This window comes from Meleagris gallopavo, chromosome 1, assembly GCF_000146605.3.
Source record: "Meleagris gallopavo isolate NT-WF06-2002-E0010 breed Aviagen turkey brand Nicholas breeding stock chromosome 1, Turkey_5.1, whole genome shotgun sequence".
In the NCBI taxonomy this organism is placed as follows: domain Eukaryota; kingdom Metazoa; phylum Chordata; class Aves; order Galliformes; family Phasianidae; genus Meleagris; species Meleagris gallopavo.
Genome location: NC_015011.2, coordinates 122,664,739 through 122,691,462, shown reverse-complemented (window position 1 = coordinate 122,691,462; position 26,724 = coordinate 122,664,739). Strand labels below are relative to the sequence as shown.

General features: G+C 38.1%; 1 protein-coding gene across 2 annotated transcripts in view; it reads left to right on the top strand.

Moving 5' to 3' along the window:
- Positions 1–26,724, top strand: part of TBL1X (transducin beta like 1 X-linked) — a 139,048-nt gene that overhangs the window by 68,973 nt on the left and 43,351 nt on the right. For both annotated transcript variants that reach the window (XM_003203099.3, XM_010726681.3), the window contains one exon: positions 15,852–15,959. In XM_003203099.3, coding sequence (XP_003203147.1) covers positions 15,902–15,959 — 58 coding nt within the window. In that variant the 5' untranslated portion in view covers positions 15,852–15,901. The remainder of the gene's footprint in view (positions 1–15,851; positions 15,960–26,724) is intronic.

The following is a 26,724-nucleotide window of genomic DNA, read 5'->3' as shown; positions in this document are numbered from 1 at the left end:
TTTTCCATATATAATCTTGGGAGAGGGGAAAATTGGTTTTGTTTTCAGTGTGGTGAGTGTGGTGTGAAATGTTTCTGGAAGTTGTGAACTTTAGGAACTTAGGCCAGAGACAGAAGCAGTTGTTCAGTTTTTCTGTCTTTATAGCCTCACCTGTAACCAATGTAAGTAATGTTTCCTAGATACCATTAGAGGGTCAAATTAAATAGCAGGAATTAAAGAGGAAACTATTTCTTTGCTCTCAGAGTCACACCTCCCTTCAACTGGCTCACGCACTCATTGCTCCTCTCACAAGGCTTTTTCTCTTTGACCTCAGGTTCTGGTTGCACTGTCAGCTTCCTGTTCCTTCACCGTGCCCATGTGTCTGCCATTTTATTGATGCTTTTCTTCCACACCCCACAAGTGCACACACACTTCTGCCAATCTGCTCTCTCACTCTGCAGTTTGCTACGAGTCCCATGAGAAACCACTGAAGCACTGCAGCTCAAACTCTGCTCAGATCTTGCTATACTCTGAAGTTCCTCCGGTTCACCTATCTGCTTCCATAAAGAAGCTCAAGAACTGGTGTTAGGATTGCGGAACATTTGTGTCAGAAGGATTGCTGGAAGTCTCTTAACAGCCATTCATACACAGTGCATCATTGGCAGGCTGTATTATGGTATAACTTATTCATGTGAGGTAGAACTAGTAAGATTGTGGTTAACGTTGCTTTTTAAGAATCAGTAGAAATCATTTTGTGCTTATTACTAACAGCTGAAATGATGGCAGAGGCTAGAGGTTTTAATTTTTGAAACATTAGCTTTGCATTTATGTTCATCACAGACTTATTGTGTTCCTTCACTCGGAAAAAGAAGGTATATGGTAACTTGTGACCAAAATTGTTTAACAATTGCTGACATCTAGTAAGAACCTGAGAGGTTCTGTGTTACACCAAAACTTATACAGAAACAACTAAGATGTATTAGATCATGTTTTAAGAGTGCTTTGAAAATTCAGAGCAATAAATGTCATTAATGGGTGGTATCGTTAGCTTCCTAGGTAGGATGTTTATTTCTTTACATAAGAATTGGAATCTGAGTATGCACAGTGCTGTGGGTTTTTTTACGCTAATGTTATCACTATCAATTGGGTAAAACAACCCCACATTGTATTTAAAAGTACTTCTCTGCTCTTTGTACTGTAAGCCTTCCAAAATCATGCATATTTTCTTATTAATAAGAACTTTCTCTTTGATATTGAGATGTGCTTAAATTATTACCCAAAAAAGTTGTTTGGTTATAGTTATAGGAGAATAAGTTCTGTATGGGTGTACCCATGTCAGGTCTTAAAATAAGGAAGCTGAGACTTGAAGTTAGAAAAAAGGAAATTCTGGAAGACTTGCACATAGATCTAGATGTAAACTATCACCAGCCAAAAAGTAAAATTCTTTACAAAATATCTTATTTTCCTTTACTCAAAGAGAACAAAACACTGTTATTTAATGGTACTGGTAAGAACAATAAAATTGGACAAGGCTTTCCCTCTCTTATAGTTTTATTTCACAAGATATTTGATGGAAATCAGGCTCATCTTCACCAATATAATGGGGGAATGTCATTTGTACCTGTGAGATTGTAAGCATTCCTAAACATTGAGTTAAATTTTATGGCATCTGTTGCTAAAGGAGAGAAAGGAAGCATGTTTTAAAGTCTCATGAATAAATCTTTGTTTCCTTTGTAGTTTAGAACATCCATGTTCTAAAGCTCCAGATAGCACCATGCAAGTTTGTAATGACTTAAAAGTGAAGTGATGGCTTTTCACTGACACATCTTGATCGCCTCTGTAGTACCAAAATACTGTGCAGCAACAGCTGAAAAGACTTTAAAAAGTACTTATTATTATTATTATACTATATTAATATTAATTTATAATTTATTAATATGTTAACATTAGTATTAATATTACTATATTGTTATTATTATACTAAAAGAGACCAAAAATGCTCAAAACCCAGCATTTTAAATGCATTATTGACAAGAAAAAGTTTTGTTGCTTTTCCGTATTTGATTTCAATCCCAGGGATTGACCACACATGAAGCAGTGTATGTTCATACGCGTTTCTGTTGTTCAGAGTGGTTGACTAAATGTTAGCCATTCACTAAATTTCTGCAATGCTGTAATTAAATTTGACTAAGGTAAAATATATAAGCAAACAACTGTGCTGCTTAAGTCTGTTCTTAATTGACAGAAAATAATTGAGAGAGGAAGAAGAATCATCTATTTCTGTTGGGGAAAATCAGAAGATTTTGTTTTCTTTTCAAGAATTCCCCAAACCAAATAAGTCTCTTAATTGAATGCTTCAGGGGAAAAGCCCTAACTCGTAAAAGTAATAAAAGCAAGGTTGTTAATAAATACACCTAAAAGGCATTAAAGGTCACATAATCTAAATGTTCAGGAATAAACTGCTGATAAAAAGCAATATGAAGGACTGCAGAGATGTTTCAAAATCAGTTTTACCTTGGCTATAATTATTTTTCATGGGAAGAAAGTGTATATTTTCTCCTCTCTGGAGATAGGCACTAGCAGAGCTGTGCACAGGAGTGAAGCCAGCTCAGTAGTGCATCAGCCTGTAACCCTGGTTCCCATCACCTTTCACAGCCTGCTGTCCCTTGCTTCAGCATCAGGATGTGTTTGCGTCCCCTTACATGAAAAGATGCTAAGCTCTCATCACCTTAGTATGAGGCAAAGTTAATGCAATAATAATACTTGATAATTTGATTACAGGCTTCTGACAAACCTGTACAGAGCCATATATGAGTAGTATTTCAGGAGAATTTTTTTTTTTTAGTCAAATTTATGTGGGTTTTGAGTGGTAGAAAAGGCATTTTGCCATCAGAGCAACCTCTGCCAAACATCAAGTCCCTGTTCCAAAGTATGGAAGCACTAGAGATCCTCATTGAAACAGCTGTATAAATATCGGTAACACCGTGCTTCCCCCAACTGCGATCTGAAATGATAGAACTGTTTTTCCTTATGTCTTCCAGTAAAAAACTTAGCCTGAGGCAGACGCTCACCATGGATCTTTGCAGTCCAAACAGTTAAAATGTACTCAAATTATAAGTGAAAATGTAAGCTTATAATGTGTCATACTTAAATATAGGTGTTGATGTCTGCTCCTTGCATAATACTACAAAGAATCATGAGTTTCTGTAGAAAAAAAAAGAGACCAAAATTATCTTTCCTTAATAAGGAAATATAAAACATATGTTGAGAAAAAATAGTTGGTAGGAGTGAAAAGATTAATAAAAATTCAGCTTTGAGTAAACAATACATGAACCTCACACTTATTATGTATGTTTTTTCACTGATAGAAATTTAAAAATTCATTGTTCATTATTCAGCTGTGGTATATCTATATTAAGTAGGGAATCATTTAAAAGGAGCTACTTATCCCTGTTTCCCCATCCTTCTGGTTAATGAGTCTCACATTCTTTGCTCCTCAGAGTTTTCATTTCAACAACCTGTAGCCAGGTGTGAAGTGCACTCTCCTGGGAGCTGGAAAATGGAGGTTTGAACCTGCTAATTCTTAATGAACACTTCAATCTTTTGTCTCTTAAATCTCTTATACCAGTTCCGCTGCCACCTTTCCCCTCTCCCTCTCCTTCTCCCTCTTCCTCTCCCTCTCCTCTTCCTCTCCCTTTCCCTTTCCCTTTTCTTTCTTTCTTTCTTTTTGTTTTCAAATGAAGATAATTAGTCAGTTCTCTACAGCCGAAGATACAAATTGGAACCTAGATTTGGAGGAGAAATACGAAGCAATGAATCCCAGTCTCAGACAACTGTCTAATCCATGGCTGCAGGAAAATACATAAATCTTTGAAACAGACACATAACTTTCCCCATTCCTTGTAGAGGGAATTCAATAGCTAAATGGCACGTGAGAATTAAATTCCAGGAGCTGGATGGCTAAAATACTAACTTGGTTATTACATCCTTAGAAGATCTAGTAAGCATGACAGTACTGAGTATTACCCTGTCTACCTTCCTGCATGTCTTTTCCAGATATATTTTTTTCCATATAAATTAGTAAAGATGGTAGTAAGACTGTTCCAATTTGGAAAAAGACTTTACTTTCAATTATTTGACTGCTGATGTTCATTTTAAAGCCCTATATAGACTTTGTAACTTTATAACACAACTTCAATACCTCTTTGTGTGAGCAATAAGAAACAATTCTGGTCTGTATGAGGATGAGCACAGCCAATGAAGGGAAGGGATGATCCTCCTATACACGACTCTCATCAGACCACATCTAGTTACATATCCAGTTTGGGGCCCCAACAAAGACAGATATGGGCAAACCAGAAGTTTTGTAGATGTCTGGTGGGTCCCCTGTGGTTGGGACTGGAGCACTTGTCCCATGAGGTGAGTCTGGGCTGGGTCAGCCTAGAGAAGGGACAGCTTCAGGGACAGCCCCCCAGTACCTATGAGGTGTCATCAAAGAGGTGGAAGTGGTCTCTTCAGAGCAGTGCAGGGTGCAAGGTGGATGGAGTAGAGGCAAAAGTTGACGCAGGAGAAGCTCAGGTTGAGTATAAAGAGAAACTCTTTTCTTGTGAAGACAGTGAGGCAGAGGAGCTGGTAATTTAGGGAAGCTATGCCACTTCTGTCCTTCAAGGGTTTCAGTCTCTGAATGGATGAAGCCCTGAGCAGCCTGCTCTGACCCCAGACCTGGCCCTACTACCCTGGCCCTGGCTCAGAGAGTGGATTGTATACCTCCTGAGGACCCTTTGAACCTCTTATCCTCAAGCATTTAGGCACCCAAAATCCTACTGATGTTCGTGGGCTTTCAGAATATTTTTGTAGTAGTAAACACATGATTGATGTATATGTCAACCTATGTTGGTCGCCTCTGGTTTCCTGAGCGTCTCTCTTGGAGGAGAGACCAAAAATATAGGAACATTTTGTTCTCTGATGAAATAATTCTTGTCTAGGCATTAATAACTTTAAAAGCTTCTCAAACCTTGTATAGGTAGTTTTAAGTCTTCAGTTCAATCTGTGTTGATTTTTTTAAGCCTGGGAGTGCTATTTTATTTGATCTGCTCTAACTAGCAATTGTGTCATAATAGATCGAAACCCTTCTTGAGATGCATTCAACTGATCTTTTTGAGGAAAAACTTAGGTTATATTATATGTGTCTCTAAGTCTCCAAGGATTTTGAATTTCTCTTAGTTTCTAGGTTGTTTGGCTTTTTTTAAAAAGCCAGTTAAAAAGCTTTTCATGGCATCTTTTAATCTGTAGAATTTGCTGTTTATATTAGGGCTGCATCGAACTTCACAGTACTGCCACCATAAATTTATCTTGCTACATTCTATATTCATCATCTGTCTGGAAATAAAAAAAAATCTAGTCAGGGCATGCAAATCAGTGTTAAAAAGAACCAGAGTATATAAAAAGCAACCTTGTAGTGCTGCTGCTTGTGTCTCCTGCTATCCTTAGACTGGAGGAAACAACCAAATATGACTGAGATGTACATTTTTGTACACCTCCATATGGGGCCAGTAATGTCTTTATAAAAATGGGCAGATACCCTCTATTTAAGAGGAGAGTATTCCTCCCGTGGTCTTACCAGTAAGAGAAAAAGCCAAAAAACATAAAATGAGAGTCTGTCTGACTCTGACCAGTGGGTAATAACAGCATACGAAGGAAGAAGGATGGGTGAAAAGACAGTGTGCGAGATAGTGTTGTACAAGCTGGATTATGCTACTGGATATGCTGTGCCTCATTTTCTCTTCCCTCTTTATGGTCTGTATGTAGATTATTCAGAGGAAAGGTTGGGGGGGAAAAAAAGTGGGGAAAAAAAAACAGTATCATAAGCTTGTGCTTGACATGGTTTTTTGTAAGACTGAGATTACTCAGTCTGAATTTTTTGTATTGACCTTTTAAAAGGAAGCTTCTATATTAAATATCTGGAAATATAAATGCAAAAAAATAGTAAGGTTTTAGTTTGGGGATCGCAGAAAAGTTTCTGCAGTTTCTTTTACAGCAATTTTTGTCTCTCTGCCCTTTTTTCTCCCTCTTCCACCTTTAGAGAAGTAACATTGTACCTTCTTGAAAGAGCAGGCATTGGGAAAGCATTTAATGACTTGTCTCCAAAGCTCAAATCATTGTAAACCTGAGTAAATTGAGTGAAGCTTGTGCTAAAAAAAAAAAATTCCAAAAGAGCTAAATGTTGAGGTATAAATACACTGCAGTAAAATATCCTGAATGTATATGTATATGTTTCTGTTGTTCTGTTGCACAGTGCTAATGTTTGTCCTTAAAGCATTTAGCATTGACATTCTCTTACAGTTATTCAAGCAAAAACATTAACTATTCATAGCTGTCATTAATATGTTTATAAATAGTTTATAAGAGAATCTACCATAATCAAAGTTCAAAACAGTGTCCATGTATTCTATGATTTACAAAATATTTGTTTTGGGGGCTGAAATTTTCCATGCTGATAGCCTGAAAAATATTTTTTTGCCCTTTAGCTCAGAATATAATCCTTTCAGCTATTCTGGAATTACAGACGAATGGGAAAAATTCTTTTTCCCTTAGTGTAATAACAATAATAATTTTAAAAAATGAAGAAAATCCTCAGCCACACTTTTAACAATACTACAGGGAAAACAAGGTTGAAATATGTGGTAAGATATATGGCCTTTTCTTGCTTTCAGGAAAAAAAAATAAAAATGAAATTATAAATGATGGAAAAATAACATCAAATCGTTCCCAGTACCATCTGTTAAGCCTATTAACCGAAAATAATAAAATCCCACCCCCTTGACGATGCCACTGCCCAGTCCTTCTGCCTGAGGCCATCAGGCCTTGAATGTGTTAGGCTGGGCTCCCTCCCTCAGCTCTTCCTAGACCTCTATACATCCTTCCTTAGCTCTTGTTCACTTGACCTCAGCTGATGGACCATAGAATCATAGAATCACATAAGGTTGGAAAAGACCTTAAAGATCATCAAGTCCAACTGCAGCATAACCATCATACATACTTACAGTTGCCCTCTTTGCACTTGCTATGAGCACACCCAATGACAACTGTCCAGCAGTCTCCTGCTCTGCTGCTCCACAGCCATGTGAGGATAGCCTGCAAAGCTTGAGGCTTTCTAGTCCAGCACAGACTCCTATTTATGTCATCCTGTACGTAGGGTTTGCTAAGTCCAAGGGTTGATTTTGCCATTCCAGTAGAAGGTGTTATAATGAGGCAGCGCCAGAATCACTTCCGTATTTAAACTGTTTCTAATGCTTAGGACTAATGGACTAATGGTTCAAATAGACTTGGAATTGAAACATAGATATTACTTGTGGGAAAGAAGTAAAACCAAAATGTGCAGGTGTCTGGACATCCTGTCGTTAGCGCTGCAGTCTGTCCATGGCTCTGAGCATGTTTCCTTCACGCTGGAGGCCTGGAACAAAGATATGAAATAAAGAGATTGAGCTTATGGGTATGAAAAAATTGCAACCTTCTTTATGTTGCCTTTGCTGTGTGTCACCTCCCTGGTCCTGCAGTGTTGAAGCGCCATGTCTAGCAGGCCTGTCTGTTGTCATATGCTGAGTAGCGAAGGTCTCGGGTAGCTGTAGTTGGCACTAACACCATTCCAGCTGGTAAGTTGCTAGCGGTGTGGTTTTTAAAGCAAGGATTTACCTTTGGGCTGTTAAAGGAAGCAGTTTATTTATAGAGGTGGTGTAAAAGGCACACGTGGATGTTTTATCCTTACCTTGCTCTTCAGAAATAAGAACATGCAAGGTGCAACTTGATCCTATAGCCCAGTTAAAATGTTCAGATGTGCTAGGAAAAATCAGGATTTGGGCCCCAGCTCCCAGAGCTGCACCATTTTAAATGGTAGAGTTGCTGGATAAAAATCAGATAACTTATTCAAGGCAGAGGAAGCCTTATTAAGCTACTCCATCTTTTGGGAAAGTCAAGGCTGTCCTTTTCAGTCACTTAGGTCTTGTGTTCTTTGCCTCATTTAAAAATAAAATAAACAAAACAGACATTGTGCCTGCTGATCCCAGCTGCCCTTACAGCAGGTGGCTCTGGAACTTTATGGAAGCCCTGTTATCAGTCCCAGCCCCGTGGTGTCACCTCAAAGGCACATGTTTTATCTGCTGGTGCGTGGCCTGCCTCAGCACAGTTGGGTGCTTGTTTACATCCATACTTAAAGGCAAGCTCAGGACTCAGATACCTCAAATTGACATTTTAGTGTACTTTTTTAGGTATTACAGAAAAAGAAAAAGAAACTGTCCTGTTTCTAAATATGAGAGGGGAAGTTCGTTCTAAAAATTCTGTGTGTCATTTTAATCACATCTGAGAATACAGAAAGAAAATGAAACAGGTACAACCAGTTCAGGCAGTGACCCTTCCCATCATATTCCTTTTCACTCAGTACTCTGTAAATGTAAAGCAATGCTGAAAAATTGAAATCTCCATGTTTGCACTTTTTTTCCTTTTTTTTTTCTGAGATATTAATAAGAATTCAGATAAATCTGGTGAAAAGTGAAATTTGAGATCCTATTAATATACTGTTCCACTTGCCGAAAATCAAGAAAAGCAAATATTTGTAGAGTAATTGTGTAATTTTTTTCAGCTTTTATTCTTTCTTACCTGTTTTGAACATGTAGCACAATTAGTAAGATCTAAAACTAATTTCTAGTTGCATTATATACATGGGACTGCATATACACACATACAAGTGTACAGCTAGTTGATCACATATTTTAGTCTAATTGACTTAACATGTATGGACACATCCTCCAGTTTGTCCAGAGTACAGTTTTGTTCTCTTATGAGGAAGAAAATATCAGTTCTTTTTCCTGGCAGGATCCCCAGATAACTGAAGTTGTTCAAGAGAGATGAGATGTCTTGAATCCCAAACCAATCACACCGATCACGTGTTTTTACTTCTTAAACCTCTCTAATTCTCTCTTAAACAAAATAAAAAACATCATATTTCATGTCATTTCATTTGCAAGGTTGAGAACTAACAACCTTTTCTCTCCCCTCAATCTTATTTTTGGCTTTCCCGAGCTTTCCATATAATATACTATTGTAAACATCAATTTTATTGAGAAAGAGGAAAAAAATATATTGTAATTGCCTCTTCTTAGAACTAAGCTATAAAAGAGGTATAACACGATTGTGCTAATTAAGAAGAGCAGTTGGTTTTGTTTGCTTTTTTCCCCCTTAGCCAAGTGCCAAAAAGGAAAGATCAATACAGGAAAAACCTTTTTGCTCTACGGCAAAAGGAGTTGGAAAAGATCCACTCTTAGAAGTGAAATGCTGGAGGCTGATGTAATTAAGTGAACCAGCTGAGAACTGAAAAATAACCTGATCAATCTAGACTATAAGCATGAAAGAGCTGATGCACAATTCTTAGTCTTTTGATAGAGGAATGGAGTTTGCTGGGAATTTGGTGATGAAAGGCTTGTCTTCTGTTGACAATTATTTTGTGCTGAAAATTGTTGGTTAATTGAAAAATGGTTGAATAGTGCTTAGAAATTACTAGAATATATTTGTTGTTTTTTGGTTGTTTCTTGGTTGTTTTTTTTTTTTTATAAGTAGGTACAGTTTTAATTCCAAATGGCTTTTCATTTTGACATGTAATTTATAATCTGAAGAAAAGTTATTTCAATGCTGAAATAAACCGTTCTGCAGTCTACCAAAATGTTTAATTGGCCAACCTGTTTTTATTAGTATATTTCTATTAGGTTTGATTTAAATTTTTAAAAAGATTTTTAGTGAATTCAGGTGAAAATTCCATTTTTGTCAGATTAGCTCACACAGCATTTTATTCAACAGGAGTGAGCTCTTCAAGACAGAACTGCATTTCGTTAATCATTGCCACACACATGTAATTATCATTCCTCCACTTTCTTCACTTGGCACCAGATTTTGCACTCTGATATGGCTGAGTTCAGTGATTAATTGTAGGAGATATCCCAACATGTCAGGATTCAAGCTAGACTTTGTTTTTATCAGTACTATTTTTTTCTGAAGGCCTGAGATAGATGCAGTTGTTGCTTCTTCTCATAAGAATGTGATCTTCAGGCAGCAGTGTGAATGAGGATGAGCTGGAGCTTCCTGCATTTGTTTTGGTTTAGTGTGGCCATTTTAAAATCAACACAATTCAATGTAAATAAATAGACTTTAAAAAAGAAGAGGAAGAGCCAGCCAGAACATTTGGCCATTCAGGTTTTCTGGCAAGCTTGTTGTCTTTTCTCTCTGAGGTCCGTGCTTTTACTTAGCTGCTGTAAATGGCAACAGCACAGAGCACTGAGTGATCTCTGAGGAGGATCCTGTTCTGCTCTGTCTCTAGGCTTTATTCCCCTGGAAAAAAAAAAAAAGAAAGAAAAAAAAATTGGTGTCGCATTTATGAACAATATTAAATGTAGTGATGCAAAGACATCTGTGAGCACCTATAAAAGATCCTAAGAGAGTTTTGAACTGCCTCATTTTTGTTGTTGAATAACCAGTGCGGTCCATGGTGGTCATTTGGAATGAGGATAGTTAATTATTTGACTCCTCATTAAGAAAGGCCACGGAGATGGTGCAGCTTACTGTCAATAGGACTTGATTTAGATTTTTAAGTGCCTGATCTCTAGAACAGAACAACTGTTCTTCCTTTAGGTTGTGTTTTTTAAGGGAAGGTGATGTCAAGTTCAATCCTCAGAGAGGAGGAGCCTGGAAGTCACGCACACACAAGCTGCACTGTGAACAGGGCTGCATACTGTTTTGATGAGTAGCACAGGTGGAGTTTAGAAAGAATTGTCCTGTGTGCCCTGCACCTGGTCATCAGAAGGAATGAAACTGTATTACTCCCATGTCAGAGTGGTGGCAAAGAAAAGATGTTTTCCTCTTTAGCTTCTTGAAATGGCTAGAAAGGCTGCAAGGGGAGAGGGCTGTGTGCACTCTGTTCCTCTCCCAAAGCTCTGTTTGGGCATTTCGGGAAGGAAACATGCTGGAATTCCTCTGGAGGAGGAGGCGGCTGCAATAAAAGACTGAAGAATGCAGTGGTGCGGGCCAAAGAGAGCTTGTCAGCCTGTGGGGAAGAGCTGCTGCCTGCTGCCTGTGTTCTGGCTGCATGGTGAGGCCAAGCATAGATATACAAAGTGCAAGGCTCACTGAAAGTTTCTGGTGAATGTGTTTTTCAGCAGGAGACACTGAGATTGACTGAGTAGGTCGCTTTGTAAGAAGTGATTTCTGGCTTTGGGAAATGATGTTTTTCATTAAACTACACAGCATATGCAAAACAGTAACCTCTTGATTTAGCTGTTCTGCCACAATGCCTTCAGATGTGCTGCTGTGACATGGGCAGCTGCTCTGGCTCTCAAGAGGTGCAGCTTCATGCCCGGAGCCATCTTGGACGAGAAAATGGGAGCACAAGGGCAGGAACTCCAGTTCCCATGCAACAGTTTGGCAACACCCAATATTTGAACTTTCTGGAATGTTTTTATTTCAGTGAAAGCTTTTGTTTTTGCCTGGTTTTGGTGTGGGTCTTTTGGTGTTGTTGTTTTTATCACAAAGAAAATACACAATTTCTCTTTTTTCCTCTCTTTTTTTATTGTGGTCATTAAAACTTTTGTTGGGAAAAGACATTTTAGCCTAGCCTTTTTGAGGAAGTAGGTATATAGTGCAACCTCTTTAGGAGATTAAAAAAACATTTTGGGGTGTGGAGTGTATTTATTTAACAGTAATGAAAAAATGCCTCCAGGAAGCTAAAGGCTGCTCAGCATTCAGTTAAAGCTGACTGGAGCTCGCAGGTTCTCAGGGGGTAATGTGAGGACCTGGCTGGAAGCCTGATGAATTTCTGTCAGGAGGGCTGGATGCAGAAATAGGAAGCATGCAGTTTTCTATTTAGATTTGAGGTCAAGGTTTGAGTTTAGGTGTTTTCCCTAAATGTCTGCCCTGTTTCCATCTTCCTGAGGGGAGGGCTGACCGGTAAGTCCCTGTGGATAGTAGTGCAGCTACAGGTGGCAAAGGTGAGCTGCTTTCCTGGGATGGCCTCTGTGACCCTGTGCAGACGTATGCCTGGGGGCCAGGAAGCGGCTTTCAGGACCTGTGATCTGCAGAGGGGAGAGTGGGGCTGCATTTCCATATGGTATTTTAAAGATTAAAATTTATTTTCGCATGATTCTTTAGCCAAATCTCTCATATTTATGGCAGCAGTGCTAAAATGAGCCAGAGGAAAGAAACGTAGCTTCTTGATATGGGTAGGGGAACGTGATGCAGCCTGGTGGACCTGGACGGTGCAATACTGGAGCAGAGCTGCTCCCCAGGCTGCCTTCTTCAATCAAAGCATGGCCCATTTAGTATTAATCCATTAGGATTCCTGGTGCTCCAGGAAGGTCTAATTTGGGAGGAGAGGCAGGCCAGCACTCAGAGCCAAAGCAGGCCCAGTGTTGACTCCAGGAAATGAGCCTGCTTGCTCACTCTGAGCACAGGCAGTGTGCTGCAGGCTGACAGCAAGCCAAGCAAGTGTAGGAGCATAGTGGTGGTGTGCCTGAATCCAAAGCGTCTCTGCCAACCTATCCCTGCAGAACTGAGAGCTTAGCATTTATGTAAAGCAGTGGTGAATTTAGTTTTGCTTGTTCTTAACATCCATTGAGGAGTTCTGAGTGCTTGGGGTCCATAATGCATTGGGAATTCCATACACTTAGTAGGCTCTTTTCCTGTATTTGACATACTCAAATACTTGCAGGATCATAGCCCATGTTTCTAAGGCAAGGTTGGAGTAAGTAGAAATTGCCCTAACACATAACAGGATACAGGAAAAAAATGCTTCAAGTAAAGAAAGGTTGAAAACTTCGAATGCTTTTTTGTAATTCCTTTTGTCATTGTGAAGAATTAAGATGTTATTGCTGGTTTGAATTCAGAATGTCTCATTTCTAAGCAATACTTTATTTAAAAAATTATTAATCTCAGTAATAGCAATCTCCAGTAGCAAAAGGAGACTGTCACATAGCAGAGATAATTCTATCACAATGATAACTAAGAGTTTCTGCAATTTTCTGTAGACATTTGCATTTCTGCATTAAAAATTATATTGATGGGTAACTAGCTGTTTTCTGCTTGGGAATCAGATGTAGAGGCACACAAAAGGGATGTATGCTCCTCTCCTCCCCACCATGTTTTCTGTAGTTGGTTTTATTTGAGGTGTTTATCTGTAGGGACGAAGGGAAATCAGAAAGAGCATTAATGAAATTGAGTATGGTCTTTCAAAACTCAGCCAAATCTCTAATGAATAGAATTCTCTGCGTCAAAGCCAAGATCTTTGTATAATTCTGGACGGATAAAAGCTTTGCAGTTGTGTATCTGATTGTGCACTGGCGTCTCAGAGAGAAAAGAAACCTTAAATATATGAGCAGGGATCATCTGGTTATTTATGACATGGTAACAGTCTGTATAAAGATATGATCCGACACATATGTCAAAGTAATTCCTGTTGACTGACTTCAGGGAAAAGGCATTGTAAATTCAGCTCCTTGGTGTGTTTGGGATTCTGATACAAAGGTAGCTGCTCTGGATGCTTTTCCGTGGCTGTCAAACTGCTTAGTTTGCAGTCAGGCTCATTTTCTCTGGTTTTAACTCATTTAAGAAGAGTCTTCTTTGGAAAAGCAAAACCCAACACCCCTCCTTTCCCTTTCCTTTCCCAAAAGAATTCTCTGTATGTGGGAAATACCCTGTGAATGGCTTGAATTATCAGGATGCATCCGGAAACAGCATTTGTAGTTTCTTGATTTTTTTTTTCTTTTAATAAAGTTCATTTGACCACAAAGTACGTCATTGCTGAAACTGAATTTTTGTAAGAGGTTTCAACGTTACCAACTTTCCTACCACCAAATACTGAAACCGCTATTTTTAAAGTACTTTTTAAAATCTTACGTCGGGTATTTTTTTTAAATCCACAGCAATCAAAATTTCTTGCTTTAGTGTTATCACAGTCATAGCAGTGATATGAATGTATTTTAAATACTCGGGGATGAAAATGGTCATGCGTTTTGCAAGGTATATCTTTTTTGTTCTTCATGTGATGGTGATGACTGTGCAGAAAGAGGCATGGTGATTTATTAATTATTCATTATCAAGTACGTCAAATGGTATTTAAAAGCTGCCATCCACCCATCTTCCTGAAGTGCTTTCTCTGCCTGCTTTTCATGCCTGTAAGCATATCTTTTGCTACCTGTGGTTGCCTTTCCACTTGCAGAAAGGGTGGGCCTGTGTGTAGCTGAAGGCAATGCCACCTTGATATGCCACTCCCTGCAGCTACGAGTGCTTTCAGTCTCCTGATTGTGGCAGAGAAATGCCATAAGACAGGTGAGGGATTGAGGAGCAAGGACACCAAACAACTTTCCAGAGGGAAACATGACATTGGTGACAGAGTTGGTTGGGTGCAGCTGGCATTGCCTTCCCTCAGAGCCCTAACAGTAGATGAAATTTCCCTAGCTGAGACTGAGATTTTCAATATTTTCTTCGTATTCTCCAAGCTATAATAATAAAGACTAGATGGCTTGAGGAAAGTGTCTCCCAACTTATCAAGGTGTGATGTCTTATGAAAAAAAAAAACAAAAACCAGCATCTGATCCACTGAGGAAATCTAGCAGTCCAGGAGAATTAAAGGCTTAAATAGGGTTCAAAAGACCTCCATTTTCTGTAAATATGCAGAGGCATCTGTTACAGTCAGAAGTGACCTCCTGGTTGAAATGAGCAGCAGGGAAGACTTGTAGCTGATGAGCACTACACACAGTAGCAGGTGTTAATTCAGGCAACGGGAATCGCTGAAGAGGTTCCCAATGAACAAAGACCTTTCTGCTTGCCAAGAAGAGACATACGGGAAATTGAAACAAAAAGCACCCGCCTGTGGTGTTTCATTTATAATTTGCAGCCAAGTGTGTAGTGTGCATTTCTATGCCCAAATCTTTACATCACTAAGTGTAGGGCTGATACGACTGACAAAGCTGCAAAGGTTATGTCTGAGAAGCACTTACAGCTTTGGAAACCAAACATCTTAAAGCAGATTTCCAAGCAGAAGTGAATCAAGGTTTAATGGAAAATGTTCAAAACAAATACATTTATTATTGCAGTGCATGCCCAAAGTAGTAGTGTAAAACTGTCATCCTAAAGGTTAGGATTGCTTAAGTGAATAACTGAAGTTTAATTCTTGCTCACTAGTAATCAGCAGAGACATTATAACATTATAACTTTTTATAATGCCAGGATATTTGTATTCCTTGTTGGCACAAGGTATATTGCGTTCTTCCTCCTTGCCTCTCTCTCACGTGCACACCCCTGTAATAAAATTTGTAATTTCATCTTAAATTTAGGTTGGTTCTGTTTTATGGGAACTTTATTTATGTCTTCTGCATAACTTAGTTTTTGTAAGGAAAGAACTTTTCTATTAAGTGGGTGAACTACTGGACAGAAACCTAGATGACAAATTTGGGGCTGCAAGGAGTTATGATTTGGTTTATGTGAGTAATTGCTAGCAATTCTGAAAAGGCAATACCCTTACAGTAACAAAGAGTGCCCAGAGAACCAGTAATAAAGCCACTGAGGTAACGGAGTTAACATTTGCAAAGGCTTTCAAGATTTAAAATGCCCCCTTGGATTCTTGTATATATTAAGGACTGCTCTTTAATTGTAATAAAAAGTATCGTACATCTTGAGTACTTGATTCACGGTATTTAATGTGTGCCTCCCATGGGGATGTAACAGCTCTAATGATGAGATCTTTAAATACCTTAACAAATCTCACATCTGTTTTTATAACAACTTTAATAATCAATCAAAATAAAACAAAACCTGGTATTTTCTTTCCTTTTGAACAGAGCGTGGATCACACTTCTCATAAACCTCATCATATTGAGGTTGGGCTAAGATGAGCATAACCAGTGACGAAGTGAATTTCTTGGTGTATCGCTATCTCCAGGAATCAGGTAAGTTTCCCGTATTTCATCACAACTCCAAGTCATAGATGAAATGGGAAAATGTTCTTTTTATGTGGTATTGTTTTAGGAATGCTGTTTTAAATGTTTCAGTTGAACTAAATATTTCTTGCACAAACCTGCATTTCTTTGGAACCATAGTCCAAAGCATAATAAAAATGCAGACATACACACGTACAAATTAAATGTTTAAGTTAGGCAAAACAAGGAAATAAATAGCATTGTGTTAACAAATGTTTCTGTAGAGTAGTATCATCAGAGCCAACATCATTTTTGGCAGCAGCAGCACAAAGCACATTGATTTTGTATCATTTTTCTTAGCTATTTGAAATTGTTCTGTCAGATGCTTATTAAATAAACAGGGATTGTATAAATCATTTTTACATTGGTGGAATGTTGATCTCATAAATGGAAAACTGGGTGCGAATATCTGATGACTTAGAATTTCATTACAGTAATTAAATATGTAAAGTGAGCTTTGCAGGTGACATCTCTTTTCCTTGTGAGTATGGTTCTATCTTAACATCGTTTCCTTGTGGTACTGCAAAATGCCCTTGGTACTCTGTCTTCATTGTAGGGAAGGGAAAAAGAAATGACTTTTAAGAAAGCCTTTTGGAAGGAAAGGCGCATCTTTCCTCAGGAAGAAAAAAATGAAATGAAACTTTAGTATTTAATGTCTATTTTGTTTTCATAGTCTTGTGTCCACTCTTTGGAAGAAGTCACAGTTCTATTCACAAATAGGAATATTCTTTTAAAGTGGAGATGATAGGGGAGGTGAAAAACACTAACAAAGGATTTATAGACAGAAACCCAATTAACCTAGGATTGGCCACGTACTCTGGATTGGTTGTAGAATTGACTGAAATGTTGTCTGAATATTGAACTGAAACGTTGTTGTTTCAAGTGTCAGGAAAAACAAACACTTGTGAGAAAAATACAAAAACTGCATTTCCTCATATCAGAAGACATAAAGCCAGCTTTGGAGTAAGCCCTTCAGACTTTGGACATGTCTTCAATAAATGGCCAAAATCTCAACTAATCTAATACTTTTTCAGAATTTGATCTTTAAGTGATTGCTTTGAGATAACAGTGTTGGCCTGTGTTGGCAGCTGTTTTCTTACATTGTATTTTTCTCCCGAACACCACAGCTTATTAAAAAAAAAAGCTGTAGCGTGCAATTAGATGAAGGAAAGATAGGGACAAGCAAAACTGAAATTTCACCCAAAAGTTGTTTATTTTTAAAAATAAGCTAGTGTATTCCAGGTATTTCGCTGGAAAATGCATTTAAGCATTAAAGTGTCGCACAGACAGACATAGTCAGAGCCTAAAGAATCCTAAAATTGTTCTACATTGTTATATTTGTATTATAGGAGATTCTACATAACAGCACATTTAATACAGTAACTTTTCCTTTTGATGGGTCAGTAGATGGGTTAGTACCGTGTAATGATTGAGAAAAAGGCTTTAAAAAGTCATTCAAGAATGGTGATATCAGCCAAGTGTCAGAAAAAGTTATTTCAGGTGACACCTCTCCCACAAGTGAGCAGTAACTTTTGCCATTTTAGGGGGAATTTTACATACAAATCTTCAGTTTAATTGCAATTTTTACTGCTCTTAACTTCTTAAGTATAGGGACAAATGCTTTTTCTTACTTAACTCACTCAAATTAAAGACATGGGGCAAACCCAGACCCAGTTCCCCATTGCTTGTGGCTGGGGATACGTGAGGAGTCGGGAGCAGCCGCTGCCTCCCCTTCCCCTCCTCTTTATCTAGTGAGGATGTATCAAGCTGTAGCCCAATATGTAATATGAATTTAAAGATTCATAAATTTAGACATTCATAAAAATGTCACAGAAACATTGTATTTGCACTGTTTTTATTGTGTTTTATCCATATAAAAGAATAGAAATTAAGGTTAAGTACATGAAGAAATATTCAAATATGCTTCAAATTGAGCATATTGAAATCTAGATGCTGGGTATAGCTTTAATAGATATGGCTTACCGTTTGCAGGTAATTCTGTTTAGCAAATAAGAGCTATAAGCAATGAACAATCCACCGTTGTATTGGTAGAGCATCTTGCACTCATTTTAAATCTTCTTTCATACTCTCATGGTTTTTCAGTGCAGACTTTTTATATCTTTATTTTCAGAAGAGTAACAAAAGAGAAATTACTCTGCAGCATCTTGCCTTTCAACCTGGTAAGATATGTAGGTCACTCTGAAAGTAATGCCTCCTGTGTATCCCCATGGAAAGAAGAACAGCTAAAAAGAGCACAATAACACTATTTGATAGAGCAAATTCTCAGATACAAAACATTATTTTTCAGAATAGCTATTAGCTATGCATTTTGGGCAGCAATGAACAAGAACTTACGTACCATGCTTGTAAAAACCTACATCAGTGGAGGTGGCCAACTGTTTCACAGCTGCTATGGTATTGTGGTTCCTAGGAAAATGTTGCCCACGCAGTCCATCTTTCATTGGACTAAAGAGATGAAAATCATAAGCGCCAAATCCAGACTATATGGTAGGTATGGTAGGGAAGTCCAGCCAACACTGGTTCTTTGCAATCTTCAAAATGGTATTGCAGGAGAAGGCTGTCTTCTTCCCTGGCCTGACCCTGGAAGCTCAAGCCTTCAGCTTGGTCAGTATCATGATGTAGTGGCTAGACTTGATAGTTTGTCTGGGCTCCAGGAAATTCAGAAGAATCACCTCATTCCTATCTCAAAAGACAGTGCACATCACTCTACCTGCTGAGGGCTGTGTCTTGAATTTCTTCTTTAATGGGGAATTCACATGTTGCCACTTCACAGGCTGCCCTTTTGACTCTGGTTTGTAGTGGTGATACCACATCTTGTTACCAGTCGTGATGGAATCCAGGAAACTGTCACTCTCAGCCTCATGTTGGTTCAATAAGTCCTGAGAAACTTGTATATGGTGTTCTTTCTGTTCCTATGTGAGCATTCATGGGTGCTATCTGACACAGACTTTGCAATACTCGAACATTGCCACCATTGTCTCCAGTATATTGAAGCCGATATTCAAGTCCTTATACTGTTCCCTGGTCATAATCCACAAATTAGCATGACTGTCTGTATTGTGGCTTGTCTTTAACATCACCATTGTCACTGCCCACCACCTCACCGTGCTGACATCCACTGTCAGTCTCCATAAATGTTCAGCAAGTGTGAATGATTGGCAACAGGTGCCATTCTTTCTGCATGGACACGCCTTAGCTTTGTGTGCAGTTCTGTCAGACACCATTCTGTCAGGCTGCTCCCCTGCTGCCGTCTGTTACGCGACAACAAAATGTGTTGCATTTTGTAATACATATTGGCAGGAAGGTTCAACCTCTACTGCCATATCACCAACGTCCGATGTTGTGGGCCAATGTAATAAAATAAAAGGCATTACTTTTGGAGCAGCTGTCATAAATGCCGTGAGCTGAGACTGCAGATGAAGGATATTCTGAATCAATAATTTTCAGAAGTAATAAGACTTTATAGGGCTAGTATTTAAATACAATTTAAGTTCAAATCCCTATAGTTAAAGCAGTTTGCCAAAAACAAGGTTATTAGATTAATTATGTTTACATTAGCTGAACCTCAAGCCTTAAAAAATTATATTAAGCATAGCCATAAAAGTAGCTTACAGGACCATAAAAATGTTCCATTTTCCTTTTTTGTTATCTGTTCTTTAATCTCATCCTGTAAAATTTTTAGGCTTTCTCACAAGATATGGGCAGATAGTGGGAGGAAGAGAGAAATGACGAAAAGTAATACATATATGGCAGAAAAACAGTGTAAAAAGCAAACTATACCCGTAATGTTTCAAGTATTCTGCAGCTAGAAGGCACAGAAGCACTTGAGATTATTTGAAACATTATCATTGCAAGAATACGGATAGGTGCTTTCATACTTCATTATGAAAATGCTTTCAGGTCATTCTGATAGAAATTCATCACATCTCAAATTGAAGTTAGAAGTGAAACTCAGTAATTATATTTTCCTTCTTAATTCTCTGTCAGACTACAAAACTTGCACAGGAGAGTATTAAGGGAGTTGAACTGTCTAAGCCATTATTGTTGCTCTTTAACAAATCTTGGCGTACTAAGAGGAGTTCCAGTGAACTGGAAAGAACAAATGTTGTGCCAGAATTTTTAAAGGTTAAACAAGATGATCCAGGTAACTGTAGGTCAAGTAAAATCATTGGAAGGCTGAAACTAAATACCTGCAACAAAAAAAATAAAGAGATGACAGCATACATAATACCAGCCAGCAAGTCTGTGTGAATAACAGATCTTAACAAAGTAGGTACTAGTTTTTTGCAAGATCACAAAATACAATGACAAAGATAATTGTACTGACAATAATATGCTTAGACTGCTTTATGGCTTTTTTGTATTCTTGTTGACACACTGTGTTTATAAATAAAACAAAATAACAACATGTAAAACCAGTGTAATCCAAGGTTATCAAGTAGATTGAAAACTGACTAACAGAAACATCTTGTAAAGTGATTGGAGATGGGGAATATTTATCTCAAAGGTTGCTTCTAGTGCAAATTCACGGGAATTTGTTCTTGGCATGACACTACTCAATTGCTTTATTAGTGACCTGGAAGGAAATATAAAATGATCCTTGAGTGCTCTTGCAGCTGACACTGTAGGAGTTACAGTTGACTGATCATGGAGTTTAAAAGAGAAAAACACAGCCAGGGAGACTCTGTATTTGAGTCCCCTGCTGCTGGAGAAGCAGAGCTGGAGAAGATGGTTGCTCTACTGACAGTGGAGTCACATGCCTTCAGTACAAGATAGGATTTGGACCAGTTAAGGCTGCAATTGCACAGCTGTATTAAAATAAATAAATAAATGCGTTTTCACAGAAGTGTCTCTTTCAGGTCTTGGCTATGCCAAGAAAAAGAAACAGTACCTCAGGCATGTTTTTCATTTAAGGTCTCTCTATTGATAGCATAGGAATTCTAGCACTGAGGTGGCAGAGTGTTTTCACTTGTGTGACAGGTAAATGAATGTACCTCTTCTTGAGCGATAAAGAAGTCAAGTGGCTAGTGTCTGTTTCACATTGTTCTTATCTAAAAACCAAATCCTGCAATGTTTGGCTTAGTTCTTTCTTAATGTGCACTTTTTGGAGCACAATTTGAAGTGACCAGATTCTGCAAAGTGCCACGTACTTCCAAAAGTCAAACTTCTAATAACTGAATTCTATTTATTTGAAGGTGAGAATTCTGTTTATTTGAAGATGAGGTATTATTCAGAGACCACCTCCAGGTGAAAATGTTGGCCTCAGTTACTGAAGTCAGGCTTAGGTGATGTCTGCACTGTGAGTATTCTACCAGCATGGAAGTAAAAGCACACAAAATGTTCCTATGGTGGATATATTTATACCAACAAAATAGGTGTGTTGGCAAAAGCAAAACAAGCTAAACCAAAGGCACTGTTTTGCCATCCAAATTCTATAGGTTCAGGTTTGCACCTCTTCAAACTCCTGAGAAGCATACTTTTGCCAGCAGCCATCCTTACCACTAATACAGGCCTGTGGATTGTTTTCGGAATGAAGGACTGCGATTCTACAAAACCATACCGAATTTGGAATACAGAGATTTCCCATTCTGGCTTGTCTGGCTGAAACAGAAGCAGATAGTTATCTGTCTTTCAGAATGAAGGGCAGTAACCAATATGCAGTAACAACCTCAGAGAGGATTGAAAAGAGGAAATGGCTAAACCAAGACACATCGAATCATGATGTACCTTTTAATCCAAACTATGCTGCCATCTGTTGTGAGTGACAAATCCTATCATAGATTCAAATGCTACAGTTAATTACCTTCCCTACCCAGTCCAATCTGCCAATTCATTATTAAAGCTTTTCAAATTTAATATTTTGATGGATTGATTGGTTGTTTGAACTGTGTTCTTTTTGTACCACTTACATGTATCTTGCACCATCAAATCTTATCAGCTCTCCATCTGTCTGAGGCTTCTACTGCTCTCCTATAGGACATTTATTGTGGATGTCTGGCAAAGCCTTGTTAGAGTTAAGATTGCATAAGTTTCCATTTCCACTCATACTTTCACTGTTGAGTTTGAATTTTTCCATGTTTTATGACATACACTTGATAAACTTTTCCTCGGTGTACAATCAGTACCATGTGCAAGATAACAAAAATGCTTTCTGGATACTTGTACTAAAAACATGTCAGTCAGTAAACTTTTAGCAGCTGACTTGGGACAATTTACCATTATACTTCAGTTTTGTCATTTGTTTTCTTCTCAGCCGTATGAATTAAGCTACTAATGTAGTTGTTTTCCCCTGTAGATTCAGGATGACAGCATTGCGTTGATGCTGATTGGTTGATGTTTGACAGATTTTTCTAGAAGATAAGATTTTCTCCTAGGTTTTAAGCGTGGGCTCAAAGGGCACATAGAACATGAGGTGTTTCTGTGAATCACAGCACAAATTCCTTTTAGAGTTAAAAATGTGCAAGCAAGGGCCCTTCCTGTTAGCCGTATCCAATGCATCTTACTCTCATTCTGTCTTCTGGAATTATAAGTGACATGAAGCTTCTGGGATTTCGGCATTGTGACCTTGTCCAGTCACGTACTAATAGTTGGAATAGTGCTACCTTATATTTTTTTTCCAATGCCGTTTACAATTCCTTGAAAAGGAACCAACAAAATCTGAAAGAAAATATATCTTTATATACTCATTCTATCTTTAAACAAAGAAATTTCATACAAATTGTAAACAAAATATCACAGTTTGCAAAAAGTACATTCTCAGAACAGAAATGGAATATTCTGTTCTTTCAAATTTGTGCTTTATGCAGCAATTTTTACTGTACATGCTTATGATTTGTTTTCTCTGACGTCCATATTTTTTCTGTGAGAGGTATATTTTAAATAATTGTTATAGCACAGAGTTCCTGAGTCACAGATGTGAAAGGCGTATGAAAATGATTCAGCTTAAGCATAGCATAAAATATTGGCCTATATAGGTCAGCTAAATTTGCTTCAAAACTAACTGCTTCCTTTTGCATAGAAAGGCTGCTGCTAGGTAGAAGAGAAATATATAGTGCATAGGTTTTGCTTAAATTATTAAAATACACTCTTAGAAGAATAATTCAGGAGAAGAATGAGGCGCTTGGTCAATAAAGGCACTTGGCTAATGTGTTAATAAAAAAATATGGTGTGAATATATTGTCCGTGAATAATGATTTTTCCTTATTTCTCTCCTCTCTTCTCCTCTCCACTGGTTAGTTCAAAGGAGAGTTCAGGCTGCACAGTGTCCAGGACTTTACAGTATGAAAATAGTTAAGGTTGGGGAGGACTTTTGGATGTCATCTAGTCCAACTGCCCTGCTCGTACCATGGTCAGCATGAGCAAGTTGCTCAGGGCTGTGCCCAGTTGGATTTCGAGTAACTGCGAAGATGGAGTGGACTTTAGGAAATACTACTTTTCTGAAAGAGTGGTCAGGTGCTAAAATGGGCTGCCCAGGAAGGTGGAAGAGTCAGCGAGCCTGGAGGTGTTTAAGGAATGTTTAGACATTGTGTTGAGGGATATGGTGTAGTGGAAACTATTGGTTATTGGTGGACGGTTGGACTGGATGATCTTGTAGGTCTTTTCCAACCTTGATTATTCTGTGATTCTGTGGAGAGTCCGTAACCTCCTTGAGCAGCCTGTTCCATTATTTGGTCGCCTTGACATTTGAAAAAAATTAAAAAATAAAGCAGGGAGAGCGGTAGGGATTAATGGCATTTCATGTATGTTTCGATTTGTGTCCTTTTCCTCTTGTCCTGTCACTGGGTACCACTGAAATCTCCATCCTCTTTGTACCCCTCAGGCAGTTATGCACGTGGATAAGAAGCCCCTGAGCTTACCTACTGTAGGCTGAACAGTCCCAGCTGCCTCATCCTTTCCTCATACACGACATGCTCAACTCCACTGCTAATCTTTGTGGCGTTTTGCTGGACTTTTTCTCCAGAAATGGAGCCAGCAATCCATGTGTGTCACACCAGTGCTGAGGAGGGGACAGGGATCACCTCCGTCAACCTGCTGCCAGCACTCCTCATAGCACTGCTCAGGATGCTGTCGGCTTTCTTTATTGCAAGGGAAATTTCTGGCTCAGGTTCAACTAGCCCAGCCTCCTTTTCAAAGCTGAGAAACTTCAAAGGTCTCTTGAAGTACCTATACATAAAGGTACTGTTGAACACTATAGTCACTGGAATGCTTATGAAGCTGAGTACGTAGCTATGCTCTAGTGGTGAGGATGGAGACATTTTGTTTGTGGAAGGAAAAGTATATCCTTGAAATGACATCCTGCCACCCAAAGATAAAATACACATTTTAGTGCTGTTCCAGTAATTATCTGTGGCGTATTGCTACCGACTCTGGACCACGTGTATTCTGCCTGTGATGTGCAGTAACTGTAGTTTGTAGGCAAAACTCAGCAGCATTCATATGTTTTTGTTTAGCTCCTATTTGCATGGATACTTTTTTGCTAGTACAGTTGGATGCTGGTCAGGTATAAATGATTAAAGAAAAGAATGCAATTTTTAAGGAAATACATGAAAATTGGTATTTGAATCTGGCCTTGAAATTTTTGTGCCTTTATTTTCTTATTTGAAAATGAAATTAATTCTATGTACAGTAAAATGTTATAGTCCTAAAATATATTTAAATCCTCTGGAGAAAGAATTGTGGTAATGCAGTACTTAACAGTATTTTGCTATTATTTTAGGTACTACTTGTGAATTTATAGGCAGTTATATATTGGTTCATATATATATTCATATATCTAAATGTAGTATGAATGAGATTCTGATGGTATTTATTATTCAGGAACAAATGTGAAGGCTGACTGCAGGAATCTTTCACCTTTTTAGTGATACGATGGAAGGCTTTGAAGCAATACAAAATCCATTTTTAATTGTCTTGGTTTAGCACAGATCTGATTTGTGGGCATGCAGCTCTATTTAAGCTTGTGATGCAAATCCAATCAACTGGAAGTTGGTTATAGAGGCAGTGTTTGTGACCTTTCTTGAATTATATAGATACACAAAAGCCACGGTGTTGTTGTGGGAGTGAAATGTCTTACAGTAGATTTTAGATAGAAGTGCTTGAGAAAACTGACAAAACCAGTTTGGATTTAAATAAAAGAATTAACATTCCTATCTAATGAGAAACCGTCTGTTTCCATACATTGCTTGTAATGTAACGTAATGTATATAACCTTCCCCTGCAAGATATGAATGTAGTAAAGAAAACTGTACTTTCAAGAAGGTACGGAGGTTTTCACTGAATTGCCACCATTTTTTATGTTTCTCCTGCCTTCTGTATTTCTTTTAGATTAGGGAGGAAGTTGATTTCACAAACAACAAGACTGATTCTGAATATGAAATAATACTTCATAGTTGGAGGATGAATGACTGCTGAAGAGACAAGTCCATTTTTTGAATAAGAACTGTGTTATGTAGTTTCTCACTCTGCAAGTAATCATTTATTCTCTTTGAAAATACTAAGTAGATTTTAAGAAAATCAGGGTCAGCATTATAAGACAACTAGCTTTATTGAGCTGCACTTCCAAAAACATTTCTTTTATAATTATCAGAGCTATAATCTTGCAAAAGATTAAGCTGCTAGGTTAAAGGTAAATACCTTTAAGTTTAAAGGTAAACAAATGGGTTGCTAAGCGTACACTTCTGTATTGTACAGAACGTCCTGTTAACCCACATCCCCTTGTGCTCTTCTTTTCATAGAACAGTGAATACAGGCTAGCAGTATTTGACACTCAGCTCCCTCAAATCCAAATTCCACAATGGAGAGGAAAAAATACTTTTACAGCTACAGAAGCTATTTGTTTTGCCATGCTTGGTTCTGGTTATATTTACGGGAGAATGCAGTAAGCTGTATGATGGCCATTTTTATGCGTGCTTAAAGTTTTGTTACCAGATATCTACATTATGTACACATATATAAATAATAATTTTGAATGTTTTATTTGATCAAGCAATCCCTTTGAAACTTCTTTCTCTGTCTCATTTACCCCTCTTGTGTAATAGTAGCCATATAAATGTCACATAAGAAAAGCAGTACTTTGTGGAGAATTTTCTAAGTTCTTATGAAGGAAAAAAATGCACTGAGCATCTTGTTTCTTTGCCTTCTGCAAAACCCTGCTTCCTTGGTATTTCCTTCTAGCTCTGTTGAGAGAAGTTTAAAAACTTGGCTATTTTCATTTTTGTTTGGCCTGAAAAGTGCTGTGCAGTGCTGATTCTCAGACACTGAGCAAACACAGAAATTTGAAGTTATGCAAATAAACCTTTGCAAGTTTATTCCATAGCACATGTTTTTGTCCTGATCATTATAGCTTACGTAATTACAGTATCACAGCAGTATAGGGATATTAAGAAAATTGGATACTGGGGGGAAGGAAAATATCTTTAGATCAAGATGTCTTTGCTTAGTGAAACCAGCGACGTGTTATGTGTTTGTGTAGTGCTTTTCCTGATTGTTGGCCAGACCCAGTGAAAGAAGCTGTAATACAGTGCTGCAGTTTTGCAGTTATATATCATACCACTTCACATCTCTAGCCAGCACAGCTCCATTAGAACTCCATGTGTAGTGGCCATGAGCAGAAACCATTCCAGAGCTGAGGTTCCTGAGTGCCCACAGTGCATCAGCCACAGTGTCCCTCCTGCTTGACACTGCTTGCAGGTGTATATTAAAACTATTTAAAAAA